This window comes from Lagopus muta, chromosome 3 (assembly GCF_023343835.1).
Source record: "Lagopus muta isolate bLagMut1 chromosome 3, bLagMut1 primary, whole genome shotgun sequence".
NCBI lineage: Eukaryota > Metazoa > Chordata > Aves > Galliformes > Phasianidae > Lagopus > Lagopus muta.
In genome coordinates, this window is record NC_064435.1 from 9157224 (window position 1) to 9177783 (window position 20560).

At 41.7% G+C, this 20560-nt stretch overlaps 1 protein-coding gene across 1 annotated transcript in view; it reads left to right on the forward strand.

Moving 5' to 3' along the window:
* Nucleotides 1–439: 439 nt before the first annotated feature.
* Nucleotides 440–20560, forward strand: part of ADCY8 (adenylate cyclase 8) — a 125587-nt gene continuing 105466 nt past the window's right edge. Inside the window, exon 1 of the mRNA XM_048939830.1 lies at nt 440–1470. Coding sequence (XP_048795787.1) covers nt 544–1470 — 927 coding nt within the window. The 5' untranslated portion in view covers nt 440–543. The remainder of the gene's footprint in view (nt 1471–20560) is intronic.

Sequence of the window (20560 nt, forward strand, 5' to 3'; positions counted from 1 at the left end):
CGCAGAGCTGCCCTCTTTGAACGGCTCTCTGCGAGGCGGTTTTCCCCATCCCTCTACGACTCCAGCCTCCGGATGGGGCCAAGAATCGCTCGCCGGGCATCGGGGGTGAGCCCGTAGATGCTCCGCTCCCCCCTCCTCCTCTCCGGACTCGCTGCTCCGCTCCCTCCCCGCTCACTGCCCCGAGGAGGGCGTGCACCTGGCCCACCGGGGCTCCGGGGCTGCACCGCAGCCGGACTCCGCGGGATGAAGCTCCGCGGAGATCCGCGGAAGCGGGCACGGGCACGGGGCGAAGACCGCCTGCGCTGAGCCGCCGCAGGACCCCAGCGGCGAAGCAGCCCCGCCGCCTGCCGAGCAACCGGAGCCAGCGCCCTGCCTATAAATGTGATCCCTCCGGCAGCACCCAGCCGTCTCCACCCGCCCTTCTCCATCCCCTCCCTCCTCTCCCGCGGCTCTATCCCTCCCTCCGTTCCCCTCCCAAAGCCGGTGCCCCCCATTCCCCGCCTCTCCCCTCCACCGGTGCTCTGCCCCCCGCCAGTCACCGCCATGGAGCTCTCGGAGGTGCGATGCCTGAGCGACAGCGATGAACTTTACACCATCAATAGGACCCCCCCCGGCAGCAGCAGACCCCAGCGCCTGCTGTGGCAGACGGCCGTGCGCCACATTACCGAGCAGCGCTTCATCCAGGAGCACAGCAGCAGCAGCGGCGGCAGCAGCAGCGTTGGGGGCAAAGGCTTCAGCTCGGAGGAGACCTGCTGCCCCAACCACCACCCGCACCACCACCACCACCACCACTTCAGGAGGCAGTCAGCAGGACGGAGTCTGGGCAGCGAGCGTCACAACAACGGAGGCACCAAAGTCTTCCCGGAGCGCACGAGCAGCAATGGGGACCTGGGCTTTCTGCCCCTGGACTGTGCTCCTAGCAACTCCGACTTCTTCCTCAACTGGGGCTACACCTACCGTGGGGTGATCTTCCCCACGCTCCGCAATTCCTTCAAGTCCCGGGACTTGGAGCGCCTTTACCAGCGCTACTTCTTGGGCCAGAGGCGCAAATCCGAGGTGGTCATGAATATCCTGGACGTGCTGACCAAGCTAACCCTGCTGTTCCTCCACCTGACCCTGGCCTCCGCTCCCATGGACCCCATTAAGGGCATTCTCTTGGGCTTCTTCACTGGCATTGAGGTGGTGATCTGTGCCTTAGTGGTGGTCAGGAAAGACACAACCTCATACACCTACCTGCAGTACAGCGGTGTGGTCACTTGGGTGGCCATGGCCACGCAGATCCTGGCAGCTGGCCTGGGCTGTGGTCTCCTTGGGGATGGCATTGGCTATGTGCTCTTCACACTTTTTGCAACCTACAGCATGCTCCCGCTGCCTCTCACCTGGGCCATCCTGGCTGGGCTGGTCACCTCTGTCCTGCAGCTCGTCATGCAGCTGGTTATCCCTAGATTGGCCGTGACTTCCCTGAACCAGGTACCGTGGTGAGGAAAGGGTGGGAAGCCTCCTCTTTCTCCATCACCCTAAGAGGAGGTGTGGGGTGTCCCAGGAATCCTTTCCCCTTTAGCAAGGTGCTCAGATGTTCTGTACTTCGGGGAGAACACAGGCAAAATTACACCTTCTTTCCCTCCCTCTCTCTCCCACATTGTCTATCCTCCCTGTGAAAGAAGCAGTGGAATAAGATTTCACCCTAAGAGGGGGAGGGGGGCACTTCCTGGCTACACTGTTCCTCATCCTTGTATGATCACTTCACTGTTATTCCTTGGAACAGTTTTCTTGGCGCAAGTCGGAGGGACAGAACATTTGTCACTTCCCTCCTTTATTTCCAGCAATGGTCCATGGGATGAGATGGGAAAGATAACTCTGTCTTGGCCAAGCTCTCCCACTGCTCATTTCTCATTTACTTGCTCATGCCTTTTAACTCTAGACCTGCTGGAATGACTTGTGCTTTCATGTGTGTTGCACAGCTTGATCTGGGCTGTGAGAAACGGGAGGAGGGCACGTTGCTCTTTTCCAATAAGAGCAAAGTGATACCCTTAATGAAAAAAGGGGAAGGCTCTCCTTGGAGATTTGGTGTGAATTCCTAACTTGTCTTCAAAGGGTACCAACATGTCTGTTCTGCTTGTGATCATGAAGCAAGCATTATTGTGCTTAGAAGTGATGTCTAGGACAGAGAATTGGTTAAAACAGAGTGGATGGGACAAGGGGTTGGGGAGGGGGGAAGGGGAAGGTAGGGAGGGATGCCATGGAGTGCCATGCAAAAAACTGAGAGGCACTGGGAAATGTGTGTGTCTGAGAAGTTAAAATCAGGACTAACCTGACTTTACACTCACTCAGCTTCTTCCTTTTGGAAGCAAGGATTCAGTGAGCTCTTGACATCCTTTCAAAGCAAGAAAATGCTGCTTTTCTAGAGCAACTTAATTCTGGGGATTCTCTCTGCTCCCCTTCCCCCCATCCTTTCCCAGATTGTCATAGCTCTGTGCTACCAATATTTCACAGCAGATTATTGTCTCCATTTAGCTAGCTTCAGGGAATCAGTGGGAAGGAGGTGCAGATACTGGCAGAAAATCCCCAAAGGAGGGAGGATGTAGAGGAATGTGTTGCTGATGGCATATTGTTTACATGACTGCTGGGATGCGCAGCTGGGAACTGGCTGATATTGCACCTGTAAGTTTTAATGATGGTGGTCCTTGGGTCACATCTACCTCACCCAGAGCCTGGCCATCCTGTATTCCTTGTCCACCCCTGTATATTCCCTTCCTCCACACACAAGTGAGCTGTAGGGCTGCTTGACCTCATTCCCCCGTGGCCAGGCTCACACTGCTGGGAGAATCTGACACGGTGGGTTTTGCCTGAATGAGTTCTATCGACGTAAGACGATTACTGCACAGAGTTGTTGCTTGGATCCTGGTAACGTGCTGATGAATGAATTGGAGCTGTATGTTGTGTCCCACTCCCATGCACTGCTGGCACTATTAGTACATGATCAAAAGCTGTGTGAGTTATGCCAATGTCTTAAGGTTCTTCCACGTCTTATTGTCCTATCCTGAATCTGTGAATAAAACACTGCTATCTCATTATACACAGGTATTGCAGCTGTTTATCTGATCCCTGAAACACACACATATCCCAAAGACACTTCTAACAAAGACGTTTCCTGGGAGAGATACAAATGTCTTCATTTTGCAGCCTAGTACCTTGCCGGCTGCGTGAATGAACCACTTTGACTGGTGTACAATGAGACCTTACCAGCCAGTTGATTGCGTTCATGAACCAGATATATAAATCTCCTGAACAGGATCCACACAGATTGCCATATGTTGGTATCGATTCTCACCAGCTCCTCCTTTTCAGAGCCCACTTAATGTCACCTAATTGCACACTGCTTTGTCTGCTTCTCTTGTCCACTCTGTGGGAGAGGTTGGATCCTTCTTTACCCGATGCTGGAAGGGAACGCACTCCTTCCCACAAACACAGCGCGGGAGATGCGCGGGAAATGCGCGGGAGATGCGCGGAGCGCAGCTTCGCGGGCGCTGTCCAGCAGCGTGGTGCTGAAGCGCGGCCCGGGGGCTCCCTCCAGCGGCTCTGCCGCTACTGCACCGGGCCCCGCGCAGAGCACCGCGCACCATTTGCGCCCTGCTGTGTGGGAGGTGCGTTGAGAGGCAGTAAGTGAGCGGGGGCAGCCCCTGGAATTGCACTGTCCTGTTTAGTTACTTTATGGCATTTCAGCCTTTTGTTTGTTTCAGGGAACTCTGGTGCACTTTCAAGTGTCGGATTTTGAAGGCTTTTGGTGTATAACTATTACTTTACAGGTAAATACAGACTGTTTAAATGACTGGTCATCAAGGCTAAATAGCAAATGTTTGGTACTACATAGACTTCTTCATCTTGCAGGTAGAGTACTCTATTTTATCACAGGGCTATTTTTCCAAGTAAAGCATTGTCTTTTCCCTTCAGAGAAATCTTACAAGTCTAAATAACCTATTAGATTATGTAGCAATACCTGTGACCATCTTGCTGTGCTTCAGGATGCAGACAGGTACTTACAGTACACAAGATCAAGGAATTAAAGTCTACAACAAAAGACAAAACAGAAGGTAGAATTTTGATCGTGGTCCAAATAATGGGTTTTCCACTGATTTTGATGAGACCAGGATTTCATGCAGAGAACACCAAACTCAGTTCTGAGCACAAAGTCTTCTCTACCCTGAAGTCAATTTATTACTGCACTCTGTAGTATCCATGGGGAAAACAGTGCAGATCCTCTTCTCAGTAAATGTAGGTATAAACTTGTTACAAGTCTATCTACACTGATATAGTTGCAAAAGTACATACAAAATGAAAATAAAGTACTGGAATATGTTTTCCCTTAATCTCTTAATTATTAATAATTTGTATTGTTTAATATATTCACGAGAAATTTAAATCATTTGTAATGCTGAATGCAAGCATGCAGTATTACCTTTTCAGCTTTTTGTTGAGTTTAATACAGTATGGATGGTCAGGAATGCAAATATTGCCCAAGTACATTATTTTCTCTTGCAGTGATATACAAGAGAATATCTGATTTTTCTTGTGTTTCTGAAATGAATTTGAACCAGCATTCTGGATATAGGTGGAAGACAATTACTGTCTTGAAATTAGATTACATATTTATTCATTTATTTTTCAAATAGTAAACATAGGCCCACTAGTTTCTGTTTTGCCAGAAACATTTTCTTTTCATGTTTTGGAAAACCCTGAAATCCAGGTTACTTGAGCCCAAAATGCTTAGCAATGGAATGCTTCTCAGAGAACCTGTGAGGGAAGAAATGAGAAATGCAAGATCTTACTGATAAACAAGTGCATGGATCTGTGTTCCTCATTAGATACTTTGCTGAGGATGGTATTTACCTTGAACATTCACTCAGAAGATGGTTTCATTTCTATTGCATTCATTCTTACTATTTTCTTGATGATTATGTGATATAAGATGCCAACCTGTGCGACCTACTGTAGGGAACCTGCTTTGGCAGGGGGGTTGGACTCGATGATCTCTGGAGGTCCCTTCCAACCCCTACAATTCTGTCATTCTGTCATTCTGTCATTCTGTAAGATCTAAAATTTCTAAGAATATATGTATGTATTGCAGGCATATAGGGAAGAATAAACAATTCAAAGCTCCTTAGTGTTATATAATGTAGGCAGATGATAATATAGACATGGATTTTGACAGAGTTGGAATTATGTAAGCTACAGACATACACTGGATTTTAATTCTCTCCCTATGCACCCTTCATTCATGTGAATGAATTCCTCGGTAGTCAGTAAGCCTACACAGATTTGCGTAACCCATGCTTTGAAGGATCAAGTGTGAAATTATGCATATTAAAGCTAACTTTAAAATACACATAGAAATAACCTCAAAATAGGTAATACAAAGATTGAGGAAACTCATTCTTTTCAATTTATTAGCATCTGTCTTTCCAAGCCAAATCAGTTTTGTGAATTAACGCAGTGTTTCCTTCTCCTCCTCTCCTCTCCTCTCCTCTCCTCTCCTCTCCTCTCCTCTCTCTCTCTCCTCTCCTCTCCTCTCCTCTCCTCTCCTCTCCTCTCCTCTCCTCTCCTCTCCTCTCCTCTCCTCTCCTCCTCTCCTCTCCTCTCCTCTTCTCTCCCTCCTCCCCCCCCCTCCCTTCCCCTCCACCCTCCCCCTCCCCCCTCCCCCTCCCCCTCCCCCTCCCCTTCCCCCACCCCCTTCCCCTTCCCCTTCCCCTTCCCCTTCCCCTTCCCCTTCCCCTTCCCCTTCCCCTTCCCCTTCCCCTTCCCCTTCCCTACAATTCATTTTTCTGCCATAGTCAGCTGTGAGTGACTTATAACCTGATTGTAGGATTTTAGGCTGGATTATGGTCTGGTTTCCTTTTATATCTGTATCACCTGACCAGTATCAGCAGGTCACAACATAATTAGATTAGAACTGGCTACACTTTTCTCTGAAGCAGCAGCATCATTGTTGTGCTAAGTAGGGAAATGCATTAGTTATATTTACAATTTGGTGATTAATTACCTTCAGAGAGTTTCCTCCAAAATGGAGGATCTCAGGCAGAAGCATGAATAAAACCTGCTTTTATCAGTGAATTTCAGCCTACACTATAGTTAGTGTACTTGTCTGAACGGAAGTTACTTTGATGGATTTTATGTGACATTTTTTTCTGCTTTCAGAACACTTCTGGATTGTTTTTAAGGTGTTTTTTTTTTTTCATTATTTGCTTGTTTTTGTTTTTTTTTTTTTTTTTCTCATAGTTTAGGAAGAGCAGCATCTAATGCAAAATAATCACGTAGTGTAGAAGTGCAGTTACAGCTGACACTTAACAACAGATCATGCTGGAATGATCCTTATTAGCCTGTACAGAAGTCTCTAGGGGATAAACATCTCCATTCATCCTCTTACTCTATTTCTCAATGCTGTCAATGATTTGATGTGAACAGGAAATAGAAGATGGCAAAATGAGAACTCTTTAATGGATTCTTCAATTTCTAACAGGGAAAAAAGGCAGGGAATATGAGGATCCTTTCCTCCATTTTCCTTATTTCCAGAACATCTTAATAAGTGTGAGAAAAGCTAGAGTATTCCATATAAATGGTGAATTTTAGTAAAGAGAAAGGAATTATGATTTTGAAATGATGGTTAAAGTAATGAAAACTCCAAACCTGAAAACCCTGAGGAAGCTGGTGCCTGGCACCCCATCCCTGGTGGTGTTAGTAGGCACCCTGCTAACATCCTATTTCTTTAAGCACAGTGTTCTTGCACTTATCAACACTTCTCATTCTGAGTACCTGGTGAGGGTGCCTCAGCAGCTCAGTGTTAAAGCTACTTTTCAGCCAAGCCAAACACTATTTCAGTGGAAACACATTCTATGGTTATAAGCGCTTGCCTTACATCTTAGATAAGGAGGGGTTTGCATTCTTTCTCGATGGAACAAATGCAGTTCCCATGATACAGAACGCTGAAGTTTAAATCCCCTTTCTCCAGACAGAATTCAAATCTACCTCTCCTTACATCACTAGAGAGTTTCCAAAGCACTTTCTCCCACTCCTTGGAAAGCTGTTCTTCCTGGAAGAAAAAAGCTAAGATTCAGTGGGAAGAAGAAAGAAAGAAAGAAAGAAAGAAAGAAAGAAAGAAAGAAAGAAAGAAAGAAAGAAAGAAAGAAAGAAAGAAAGAAAGAAAAGAAAAGAAAGAAAGAAAGAAAGAAAGAAAGAAAGAAAGAAAGAAAGAAAGAAAGAAAGAAAGAAAGAAAGAAAGAAGAAAGGAAGGAAGGAAGGAAGGAAGGAAGGAAGGAAGGAAGGAAGGAAGGAAGGAAGGAAGGAAGGAAGGAAGGAAGGAAGGAAGGAAGGAAGGAAGGAAGGAAGGAAGGAAGGAAGGAAGGAAGGAAGGAAGGAAGGAAGGAAGGAAGGAAGGAAGGAAGGAAGGAAGGAAGGAAGGAAGGAAGGAAGGAAGGAAGGAAGGAAGGAAGGAAGGAAGGAAGGAAGGAAGAAGAGAGAAAGGGAGAAAGGGAGAAAGGGAGAAAGGGGAGAAAGGGAGAAAGGGAGAAAGGGAGAAAGGGAGAAAGGGAGAAAGGGAGAACAATCTTTACTGTAGCCAACTGATTAAGGAATTCATAAGGAATTCATCTTTGGTGATGTCCTTGCCAAACATGTTAGTGTTTTATATAATATATTTTATAGGGAACCTGCTTTGGCAGGGGAGTTGGACTCAGTGATCTCTGGAGGTCCCTTCCAATCCCTACGATTCTGTGATTCTGTGATAATGCTATTCAGTCATTCCCTCAAGCACATGTCTCAGTCAGCAAACTGTATGTTGTGGTTCCCTATTTTTGACATCATGAGTCTCGAATCTCTTTTTCAAAGTGCTGAAGATTCTCCACAAAATTTCTCTCCTTCCTTATCTGCTGCTCTTCCATCTTCTCAAAAGCGTATTCAACCTATGAGGGCAGTTTCAAGACAGACGGGAGGTATAGAATGAGGGGGTGAGCCTTGAGTCACTGAGCTGCTGTGCAGAAAATTTAAAGCCATTTTAAAAGACAGTGCTTGGCCCTGTTCAGTGTTTGATCAAAAAGATAAAGGCAGTGCCCTTGGGGAGGCTGGTTATCTAACACTCAATCTCAGACATTATATTATTTTTATAAGTTCTTATATATACCCGCAAGAGCATGGTGTAACTCTGAATATATTTCTGGTTTAAAGTCTTGCAGTCATACATTTGCAAATTTGGTGTACAATGATCCCCCATTGTGGCGTCTGAGTCTTTTTTGTTGTTTTTCTTTTGTCTCTAACTTCTCCATCAGAGAAAAACTCTGTTTCATTTGTTCTATTCTTGGTGCAGTGCAATTTGTACCCAACCCCAGCACAGGAGACTGTGGAGTAGCAATCTGGTCCAAGGAGGGACATGAATGCAAATTGCTGTTATTGGTGCAGTGAATTTTGAACATTCTGGTGCTAGCCTCACTCATTCAAACCAGGGATAAAAGAGATCTTACTAGCCAGAAGGGATCAATCTCAGATGATACTGAGTTCTTATACAGCATTTCTTGGAACTAAGAACCTTACTAAGAGATATTATTAGGGCCTGACTGACTCAGTGACTCTGATCAGCTGGATTTAATGCCCATAGAGCGCAATACAGAAATTAGAAGACATTAGACATTAGAAACTTTTGGTAAACAAAGATCATTTCTCAGTTTAGGGAAAACATTGCTCTGAGTCTGGTTTTTATTTATTTATTTATTTGTTTGTTTATTTATTTGTTTGTCTGTTTGTTTGTTTGTTTGTTTTTCTGGGGGAAAACACCAATATGGACATCCAGGTCCTCCAGGAATCTCTTGGAGTTGTCACTCTTATCTCTCCAAATGCACTCATCTGCCTAATGGTACTGCCTAACCTAACAAAAACTATCAGAAAATGCATATAGGGTGAAGTGCAAAGCCAGGCAGCAATTGGCTGACAGAAATATATTTCAGCATGTAGGTTTGGTTTATAAGCAACTATTTTAAGAAGTGTTGCTACTTCATTTGTCAGCTTCTGGTGCTGCAAGCTTTCATACATTTAGCTTTAGAAGAAGAGTTCATTAATTAACCATTGCTGCAGCCTGAGAAGTGACTGAAGCACATCGGTGTAAACAAAATGAGCCCAAGCCACTTTTTCCTACCACTCTAGCAAATAATTTTACTTCTCCTAATTAGTTTAATATTGTGGTATCATGTTATAAGATGCTCTTGACCTTATTCTAATAAAAGAGTTGCACATGGTATAAATGAAAGAATATTTGAATGAGTTGAAAATGTTGATTTTTCTACCTGCTCATTTTGGTTGTTAATTTTGGCTTGAATATCACAGTTTTGGGCTTGTTTCTTCTGATCTCTTCACTTTTGTTTTTATCTTAAAATAAAATGCAAAAATCGGTTGTTACTGAAATCAATGGAAACTTTCAACAGAGGCAGAGTTCTAATTAGGAAGAAACTGTTTTTTTCTTTGGAGGATCTGATCTCCAGGCATTTTATTATTTCTGCTTTGTTCAAACTCTGCTGCTTTATTTACATGGAAGCTACACAGGGATTGTGCTATCTCTTCTCTGCTGCTTGCCTTAGATCTACCACAGTAGAATCCTTATCTTTAAATCATAGAATGGAATCATAGAATCATAGAATGGCTTGGGTTGAAAAAGGGCTTCAAAGATCATTGAGTTTCAACCCTCCTGACATGGGCAGGGTTGCCAACCACTAGACTAGACTGCCCAAAGCCACATCTAGCCTGGCCTTGAATCTAAATCTTGAAACTACCTCTAAATCTGGAGGTATCATCACAATACAAATAAGAAATAATAATAAACAGTATAATCGATCAGTACATAAAAACTACATGGTATTGTACAATACAACAGGTGTTTTATGACTGAAGTAAGGAACTCAGTCGAATAAATGAACTAGATTTATGACAGTTAGATCAGAACAAAGTCTAGATATGCTCATTCTTTTATCCCATGATTCTCTGCCTTTTTATTAATATATTTTTAATTAATATTATTTTTTTTCCTTTATTAATATTTTTCCTACGCATACTAGATAGAGTTACAATTGACATGGAAATTATTCCACGTGCTCAGTGTGGTTTGAATTTAGTGTGCCATTTTCATATTCTTTTATAGAAAGGAACTGTATTCACCACTGATTTCAGCAAGGAACTGAGAATGAGGATCATTCTTCTTTTATCACTAAATTTATCAGTGGCCCTTGCTGACCCCCACATATCACTTTATGTTTCTGTGCTCTGGATGATTTGAAAATTTGCCTTTCTCAGTTGCTATAATATGTGAGTATTATGCTCAACTGCTTTAGATTTTTGTTCAAAACATACCCATCACCCTCTGTGGTGCAAATTGAAGACTACCGTATTGACTTCCATCAGCTATTCACAGGTTTTGATAAAAAAATAATAATAATTGAATGTAATGAGAACTGTTGCCTATAACTTTGCTCTTTTCCAAAAGGCCTGGTTCTATAAAATTTTCTTCTACCAAATATAAGTGATTCCATGGTCTCCTTACAATACAAAAGATAGCGTACAGTTTATTCAAGGCTGTGCATGTCCAGTTATGACTGAGATATGGAGCCAGGCTCCACTTCAGATGTCCTTTTTGTGACCCCATGTTTCTTGCTTTCTCATCCAAGAAGTGGATCACTGTCAATAAACAGAAAGCAGCACATTCTCACCTGGGTTATTTTGTCACTGTTATAGGAATCTTTATTAAGTCTGGAATCCACAGATTCAAACTCCCTCACACAGAATTGAGAGAAAACAATAGATCACGTTTAGGTCCTTGTGTAAATACTGTTACTTCTTGGGAAGGAAATAATTCTCCCCTTCTTTGGCTCTGTGTGAAATTGGTTAGAGCTTGTAGGTCTCTGGTTGAACTCTTTGCATGCCCTTTGATGCCTCCAAGATCTGGCATGAGATGCTCGTTGAGACTTAGGCACAGCATAGGTCATCTAAATCTTGCCCAAATATACTACTATTAAAAAATGGCATTTCCTGAATCTTGCTTAATGCCACTCTTACTGATGCTGCAATAGTTTCCTTGTTCTCTCCAATCCCTAGAGTAATAGCAACTTTTTTACAATAATGGGAAGAGAGGAAGAATTTGCTATCCATATTTCATTATGTTAATACAATTACCTTTTCCTGCTGTTTCATTAGCCACCTGAGAGGCTACTGAGAGGTACCTGAGAGCACATAAAGTGTTCCCATTTCCTATGTGACAGCAAAGGACAATAGGGTCTTTAATAATCTTTTATAATCTCAGCAACTGTTCATGCTTAGAAATGATTTTTCCAATGGCTTATCACTTTCATTCCTGTAAGAAAATACTTGTCTCTTATTTAGGATAAGGGATATTTATTTACACTATCTGAGAACAGCCACTTTTTGCTATTCCTCCACAGTAAAATACCTCCGTCAGAAGGAGGGAACAGTGGTTAAAAGAATGTATTTTGACATTATCCCTGTCAGTATCCCTATATTGTTCTTTTAAAGCTTAAGTTGTTTGAGGCCTAGAAAAACATCTCAGGAATTGTTAAGGTAGCTGTTCTCTCCTCTTCAAACAACTAACAAAGATTTTTCTGACCAGATAGTTTTTATGGCACCAGAACATCCTAACTTCCTTATTGAATTTATGAATGCTATATTCACTGTCATCTCTTAAAGAATCTTCTGAAGGCGTACAAGAATTATTTGAGACTACTTCTGCTTCGCTTTTGTAACACAAAAATGCTGTAATTAAATTTGATGTTGTTGATTTTTCAAACCCAAGTTAACCAATCCATCTAATAAATAAATGATAATATGCTGTATTTAAATTTCTAAGGTTTCAAGCCACTTCATAGCCGTGCACATATTCACATTAGATAGTATTAGATGAACTCAAACACTCAGCAAAGGCAATTATGTACAATTTCTTTTTTTTAATCTTTTTTCAGGTTCAGTAATTCCATTCGTAAGCCAAAATGTTATTTGCTATGTTCCTAAAGTTCATGTATATCTAAAGGGAGTTTATAAAAGTAATTTAAAAATGTAAATAATTTCTATCATTTAAAATTCAAACTATAATCTCGAAATCAAACTGTTTTCTTTTGGCTAATATTCAGCAGTGACAGATTTGGGAAAAAATTCCAAATTCACTAGCCAGAACTTAGAACCCTTTACCACATAGTGAAAATTCTGAAAATCTAAAAAAAATTCAAAATATTTAAAAAAATTATAGAGAATTCTACAAATAGAATCTTACATGCTTAGGATATGTAATAGACACATGGATGTGTCAATAAGGGAAATGATTTAGTGATGGGCTTGGTAGTGTTAGCTGATGAGTGACCTTTGTGATCTTAAAGGTCTTTTCCAACCTAAATGATTCTATGATACTATTATTCTAAGATGTTTAAAGAAGTAAGACGTCTGACCAATGAGGACTGTTCAGGCTGGAGAAGATAAATTTTAGGGGGAATCTTGTCAATGTCTATAAATATCTGAAGGGAGAGTTCAATGAGGATAGAGCCAGGCTCTTTTCAGCGGAGGTCAATGTCAGGATATGAAAGTAATGGGCACAAACTAGAAGTTCCATTAAGTGTTGAATCAAATAAGAAAACAGAAAACAACAGGTGTTGTGTGTTTTGTTTTTTTGTTTGTTTCTTCGCTTGTGCTTACTGTAAGGGTAATTGAACACCATAACATGTTACCCAGAGATGTTTTGAAGTCTTTGTTTCTGGAAACCATGTTGAAATCTGACTGGACAAACCCTTAGGCAATCTGCTCCAGATTATCTTACTTTGAACATGCATCTTTGACTATATGATCACCAGGATTGCCATCCAACTCATTTATTCTGTAAGTCTTTAAGGGCTAGCTGCTCCAAAAGTTATGCCTCCTAATTTATTATGCTGGTCTGTGACATCAGAAGAAAATGTTAACGGTAAGGCAGTAGAGGCTGAATCTTCCCACCAATATTTCATCATATTTTATTGCCGTGTGACAGATGGCAGTACATGGACAGTCTGACAAAATGTTATCTGACATGGAAGTGTGGATGAAGCAAAGGGGTGTCATTGTCTTCTATGAGAAAAAAAAATGACACCTACTGACATTCATCAACACTTGCAGAACGTGTATGGAGACCAATCAGTGGGTGTGAGCACCCACCCTCACCACAGTGAGGTGGTGGGTGGTGCATTTTAGCAGTGGCAACCGTGACAGTGCATCACCTTCATTGGTGCAGATATTAATGACCATGGCGTGCAGCCTCTTGTTCATCACTGACCAAAATGCACAGCTAATGTTGGTAATTGATCTTACAAGGATCTGGAGGCCAAAGCCAACATCTCTGAATCCAGCCTGAAACAGCACAACTCCCGTGCTCACGGTGTGAGATTTGTTTTAGGACAAATGCAATGCCTTCTGCACCCCCTTTGGTCCATTTCAGCTTCAAATCCTGCAGTGGGACTTAACTGCAGACTTTTTTCAGGGTCACCATCTGGCATGGCACATCACTGCTTCATGGAAGATGATCTGTAGGCTTATCACCATCCTCACCTGGTGATATCAAGCAGCCCTAGAGCACAAGGTTATAGCAAACATCAGATACATACACACTCAGTGCTTCTTTTTGGAAATGATTCTGCCTCTACACACTAGATCTTTGTAGTATGAGCAATATTGCAGGAAGGAGAGATTGAAGAATATCAGTAAGCATGTCTTTTCTGGCCATCAATAAAAAGAACTCTTTCATCACTACCAACCATTTTATTTCTCTCTCTTGTTGAATTGTTACATAAATGTTAGAGATACCTGTCCATGAACTGTGGTCTCACTGCAGATTTCTCAGAAGCCTTAGCTACTAAAGTACACTAAAGGCAGGCATGTCATCCTTAGGCAATCTACCAATATAAGGACCATATTTGATGAACTGATGCTATCCTTCTTTTAAAATGATAGAAACTGAACTTCCCCCAGCAAAACACTGATGATTTGTATCAATATTGATTTCAGAATAGAGAACAGCTCCTGAGAAGAGAAAGCTGAAGGGAAACTGTGACAGCCTTCAAATATGGAAGGAGTTGCTGAATAGAGGAAGACATTGTTCTCTGTTTCTCCTGTAGCTAGCAGGAGAGATGGTGGGCTTAAGTTCCTGCAAGGAATATTTACATAAGATAATAGGAGAACTCTTGTGACAAGACATAAATAAATAACTAGTATTTGCCCAGGAGGCTTCATCCGGAAGTATGATTAATCACTTCAGGGAAGAATTGTGCTAGGAGTTGTTTAGGTAGCATCCAGGATCTGGAGCATGACTTAAATGACCTGTCAAGGTCCCCTTGTGCCCTAACTTTTATAATTAAATGATACTGGCTCATAATTATCACTCTGATGCCAAGTGTTCTCACTTTCCACTTTCCAAGGAGGTTAATAATTCTGAATTTCTGATGGTCCATTCACTGCAGCTAACAGATTAGTCTGAACAACCCTGAAATTCCAGTGTCATTATTTAGATCAGTGCTTTTCTAAGGACGTAGTTAATCAACTATTTATCAAAAACTAAATAATAATACTGCTGATGATGCAAGAAAATGGTAGAATCTGACAATCTCTTCCCAGAGGCTAATGGTTGATAAAGGGACTATATTGTCAATAAAGTCCAATTGAAAGAAAAGCAACATCTGCAGAATGAGAGGTTATTATTGCAGTCAAAAATATATTTCAGGTCATCATCATCTTATTGTAATTGACCTTCAGTTTTCCTCATGTCATATACCTGTTCAGATTAGTTTTATTTATAGCTACATATTAGTATATAATCAGATCATCATCATTTTTTGTATTCTGTTCATTACAAACATTTGAGGGGCATATGCCAATTAATTATGAAGATTAAGAATTCTCCTGGATGTTCCTGCTCTAAGCAAAGTAGATAAGCACCTCCAGATGTTTAAAGATATAGTCTCTGAAAACTTTGGGCTGACTTCACAGCCATTTGCAGATATACAATGCGTATGAAAATAACAGGAACAATATGGGCATGCAGTGATATAAATAAGCACAGTAATTTCTTCATACCTGCTGAGTAGCTAGAGCATTATTAGGAATTGGATGGGTCCTAGCTATTTTTTTACATCCAAATTCATGCTGGACATCATGGGATAATATGTCTCTTGCAGAGTTTCTCTAACACTCCAGATAGGTCTATTAGACTAGAGGCTGCATTATGCTATTGGAGTAGCACTGCATTTTTCCTAGGGCTGAACACCCCATCCCTGCTGGAAAGCAGACAACTCAACTTTCACTTTTTACACAAAATGCTCTCTTCCTTCTTCAATAAAGAAAAGTGTTCTGAGCAGCAGACAATTGTAATTCAATCTTCAATATCTTCAGTATCTTCAATATCTTTATTGACGACCTGCATGAGGGCATTGAGTGCACCCTCAGAAAGTTTGTGGATGACAGCATGTTGGTTGGAAATGTCAATCTGCCTGGGGGTAGCGAGGCCCTACAGAGGAATCTGGACAGACTGGATCACTGGGCTGAAGCCAACGGATGAGGTTCAACAAGGCCAAATGCCAGGTCCTGCACTTTGGACACAACAACCCCAGGCAATGCTACAGGCTTGGGGCGGAGTGTCTGGAAGACTGTATAGAGGAAATGGACCTGGGGGTATTGATTGATGTCAGCATTGCGCCCAGGTGGCCAAGAAGGCCAGTGGCATCCGAAACAGTGTTGCCAGCAGGAGCAGGGCAGTGATTGTCCCACTGTACTCAGCTCTGGTGAAGCTGCACCTCAAGCGCTGTGTCCAGTTTTGGGCCCCTTACTGCAAGGAAGACATTGAGGCCCTGGAGCGGGTTCAAAGAAGGGCACAAAGCTGGTGAGGGGTCTGGAGCACAGGGCTTGTGAGGAGCGGCTGAAGGAGCTGGGAATGTTCAGTCTGGAGAAGAGGAGCTCACAGGAGACTTTATTGCTCTCTATAACTACCTGAAGGGAGGTTGTAGTGAGTTGGGGATTGGCCTCTTCTCTCGTGTAACTGGTGATAGGACTAGAGAGAATGGCTTCAAGCTGCACCAGGGGAGATTCAGGCTGGATGTTAGGAAATACTACTTCTCTGAAAGAGTGGTCAGGCACTGGGATGGGCTGCCCAGGGAGGTGGTGGAGTCACCGACCCTGGAGGTGTTTAAGGAACGTTTGGATTTTGTGTTGAGGGACATGGTTTAGTGAGAACTATGGGTGGTAGGTGGATGGTTGGACTGGATGATCTTGAAGGACTTTTCCAACCTCGGTGTTTCTCTGATTCTGTGATTCTGTAATTCAGGGAACATATTGGATTATGTTCTCTTCAAGGGTAATAAACTCTGACTTTGCCAAGATAACTGTGGTTTGAGTTTTTTCTTACTGTGAAGGTCAATACACTCATTCAGCAAAATGCCTTTATTTCCAGGCTACAAAATCTGTATCAGCAGTTCAGAGCAACTATAAACAGACCTTTAGTAAAATATTTTTAGTCTGCTGTTTCTAATCCTACCTCATACAGGAATCTTTTAGTAATGATGAATGTTTTGAAAATTCATGTTGGATTTTCAGTTCAGTGTAAAGAATGGCATAAAACACACGTGGAATACAGATGTTCTTGTTTATCTCAATGAAAACAGAGTAATAGGATAGAGGTAGGTCATCCTGGTATCGTTTTCAATTGTTATCATCATTTAAAGAGAGACACATCAGCAGTTTGTTCCTAAAGATGCACTTTTTGAGAATGACTGAATGGACTAGATTGTCTCATGTGCTACTACCTTCGCTTATTGCAAGTCCTTCAGATCTGCAATGTCTGCCTCTGTGATCCAGCAATGACTTCTTATTGAATTCTGAGATCAGAAGCAACTATTAGAAGAGGGAATTTTCAAACCTCAGTGACAATGGTTCTTCCATTTCAGTTTCCATTTGAACTGAGTAGATGCTGGAAGCTGAGAGTTACCATACGCACATTTTTCATCCCTCACTAAACCGCTTTTATTATATATATTTCAAAAACACATTATACCCCTCTGCAAACTTCAGATCCTCTTTGATATTCCCAACTTCTTGTCAGCTTTAGGTCAGTCATTGTCTTGTTCAGTGGAATTTCTTCAAAGAAAGAAATATTTGAAGAAAGCACAGGTGAACTGGTAAACAAAATTTCAAAGTGAAACCTTTCTTTGGGAGACTGTGAAAAGAAATCTATGCAGTGATGGTATATAGAAAGTCTCCAAGGACATGTTTTATGTAGTGGACAATTCTGCTTGATGTCAGAATCTTCTGTTTCAGTTCAAGAGAGAGGGCTCTGCAATCCCATCTTGCAGTAACTTTCAAAACTGGATCAGTTGGGCCTGGATGGATACAGAACATGGAGAATGTGCCCAGCATACTAAGATTGAAATGAGAAGTTTGCTTATGAATAGATCATAGAATCATAAATTCATAGAATCATAGAATAGCTTGGATTGGAAGGGACCTCTGAGATCATCCAGTCCCAACCCCCGCTGTGGGCAGAGTTGCCACCCATCAGACCAGGTTGCACAGAGCCCCAGTCACATGGCCTTGAATGCCTCCAGAGAAGGAGCATCCACAGCTTCTCTGTGCAGCCTGCGCCAGTGCATCACCACCCTCTGAGTAAAGAACTTCTTCCTAACATCTCACCTAAATCCCCACTCTTTTAGTTAAAGTCTTTCCTCCTTGTCCTATCAATGAGCCTGTGTAAAAATTTAGTCTCCTTCCTTTTTATAAGCTGTTGTTTGATCTTTGCAAGCTTGATGATACATGCATCACACTGCTGTGAAACACAACCACGCTCCATGAGCAGGTTTTACCAAGGGTCATTTGGCTGGAGGAGCCATGAGTTCTGCATAAAGGTCGTTAATGTATTTGGAGTCCTAGGGCTGACTGGCAGGCAAGATTTCAGAATTTAAAGTGAAATATAAGTATGCTCAAAATGAGAATGCTTTAATTCTATAAACCCTGCTACCTGAACATTATCTGTATCTTAAATATTGCTACATAACCACGTAGAGTTGTCCCCTTTTTCCCCTGTAGAGTTGTATCAGTCTAAAAAAGACATTTGTACACCTATGAGCCTGACCTGCACAGAAATGCAGTAGTTGATCTTCTTTGCTACAAAAAAAAAAAAGAAATTCAAATACAGGTTTCCATGAGGAGGGCAATGCAATGAGGCATCTAAGCAAGTTCTTGTTTTTAACCAGAACTGAATATAGGTTTAATGTATATTTTACTGTACAGTGTCAGTAAGATGGATCAGATGGCCAATTAATATCAACAGCTAACATGTTTGTAGTGCTATCTATAGGCAATTTTAATTATTTTCAGCACTGCAGTAGATAAAAAGAAAAGAATTTTACCATTGGGGCTGAGTGGGCCTGATCTTATTTTTCTTTAAGAAGAGAAATGGTATCTTTTTGCACTTTGTTTGTATGTCCCTTGGGAAGGGTCTACCTGGCCACTGTACTGCTAGCTGTTTTGCACTCTAAGAATTGATTTTATACTTCTTGGGAAAAAAAAGATCATATTGTTATAAGAAGGAGGCATTAGTGATTCCCTAGGGTATCTGAATGCTTTGTTTCACTTGTGTTTGGATACTTAACATAATAAGATAGATGGAAAAAATTACTTAGATCAAAAAATTACATCAGAGCCAGTAGGCTTATCTCCATCAAGCAGATCAGTCTTTTTTACCAATAATTAAAACCAAAGAAATCTAACCCATACATTAACTCTGTCCCTTCTCTTTGAGTATTTTCATGGATTTGACTGCCAGTACAGTCTGCTTTTCAAAAGATATCAATCAATTGAGGTGAACACATTCTAAAACAAATTGTGTCTGTTTTCCCTTTTGAAAAGCTTAGAACATGCTATCTTCCTGAAATTTCAGTAAAAAATCTGTTTTTCAGCTAATTCCTTACTTAATTGCTGGAGTGGTTTTTGCTCCACGAAACATGGCATTGTCAGCTTTGATGTTCCTACCCTGTATGACCAAGGCTACAAGCAATTTGTTTTAGCACTCCTAGGAGAGCAATGTTTTTCTATCATGACTGCTGCTGCACTGATCTGTATAGAAGATACATGAGCTAAATGCTCACCCACATCAAATACTGCTTTGCCCAAGTAAATACTCCTTTGAAACCAGTAAGCTCTCTTGTGAGCAGATTAAGACTGACCTTGCTCCCAAGTGGGTGTTTTTAAACAAAGTTTGAACTACAAAACTGTGGGCAATATTCATAGTCAAACACTGGATCAAATCTTGCATTCACCGGGAAGCATCTCCTGTTAGTTTATGTCCACCAAGTTTTTTAATATTCTCCTGAAGCTCTCATTGGTTTCAGCAGGTCTTAATATTAAAGATCAGAGACAGTGTTTGCTTTGTCTTGTGTCATTTGTTTAATATCCCATGAACAATATAGCTTCTATTTCTCACACTTACACAAGCAGTAAAAACAAAAGTATGTCTTGTATTTTCAGACAAGGAGAATTTGGCTCGCCGCATATATCAGGACATAATGTTAATCCAGAATAAACCAGTGCCTTCAAAGGAATTAGTCTTACCTAGTCACACCAATGTCAATTCAGAGTGAATCTTGCATCATACATCTCTATGGTAGCAAAGTGGCAGAAGAAACTTAATCCTTTATTATTTGTGTGTGGCGTACTCTGCAATGCAAAGGACTGAGTCAACTTTTTCTCACAGCACTCTTTGTACTTTTGATGTCATTCTGACTTCCAGCTCACCACACTGAAGCATTCACCATGACTAATAGTAAAACAACACCCACAGTTTTCACAGAGGAAAGTGTTTATCCTTGCTGAACTCAGGGAGATAAAATATTAATTCTGTGGTCTGAAATGCTGTATGCTTTCGGGGCTTTTGTCCGGTATATTTCCATTTGTTCCTATATTCCTTCTCTGTCTTTTCTCTAGCATAGTTCATAGGTGAGAGTTAAAAAATGGAGAGAGAGGAGACTTTTATAGACAATATCGAGTAGCATTAAATTGTTTTCAATAAAATTGAAGTTTGTGGATATCCTGTCTCTGGAGGTGTTCAAGGCCAGGTTGGATGAAGCCCTGGGCAGCCTGATCTAGTGCCTGAACTAATGATCTGCAACCCTGTTCATGGCAGGGTTTGCAGCTAGATGATCTTTTGGGTCCCTTCCAACCCAAGCCATTCTATGATTTGATGAAAACACAGCTTGAAAAAGCTTAACAGTTCAGACTGCTTCTGTGCCTAGATGTGTTCAGCTTAGCTGTAGAAGACAAAGGCTCCTGGACCTTATTACCCCATGCTACATTGTCCTAACATTTTCCATGCAGGCTCATGCATATATTCACAGATTGTTCAGAATCATTCTAACATCACATCAGAACCTAAGACACATCAACTGAGTTGATCCAAGCACAACAAATTACACCTTATCTGAAAGGAGAGTCAGAGAGAGATCCAGCAGGCATTGGCACAGGCTAC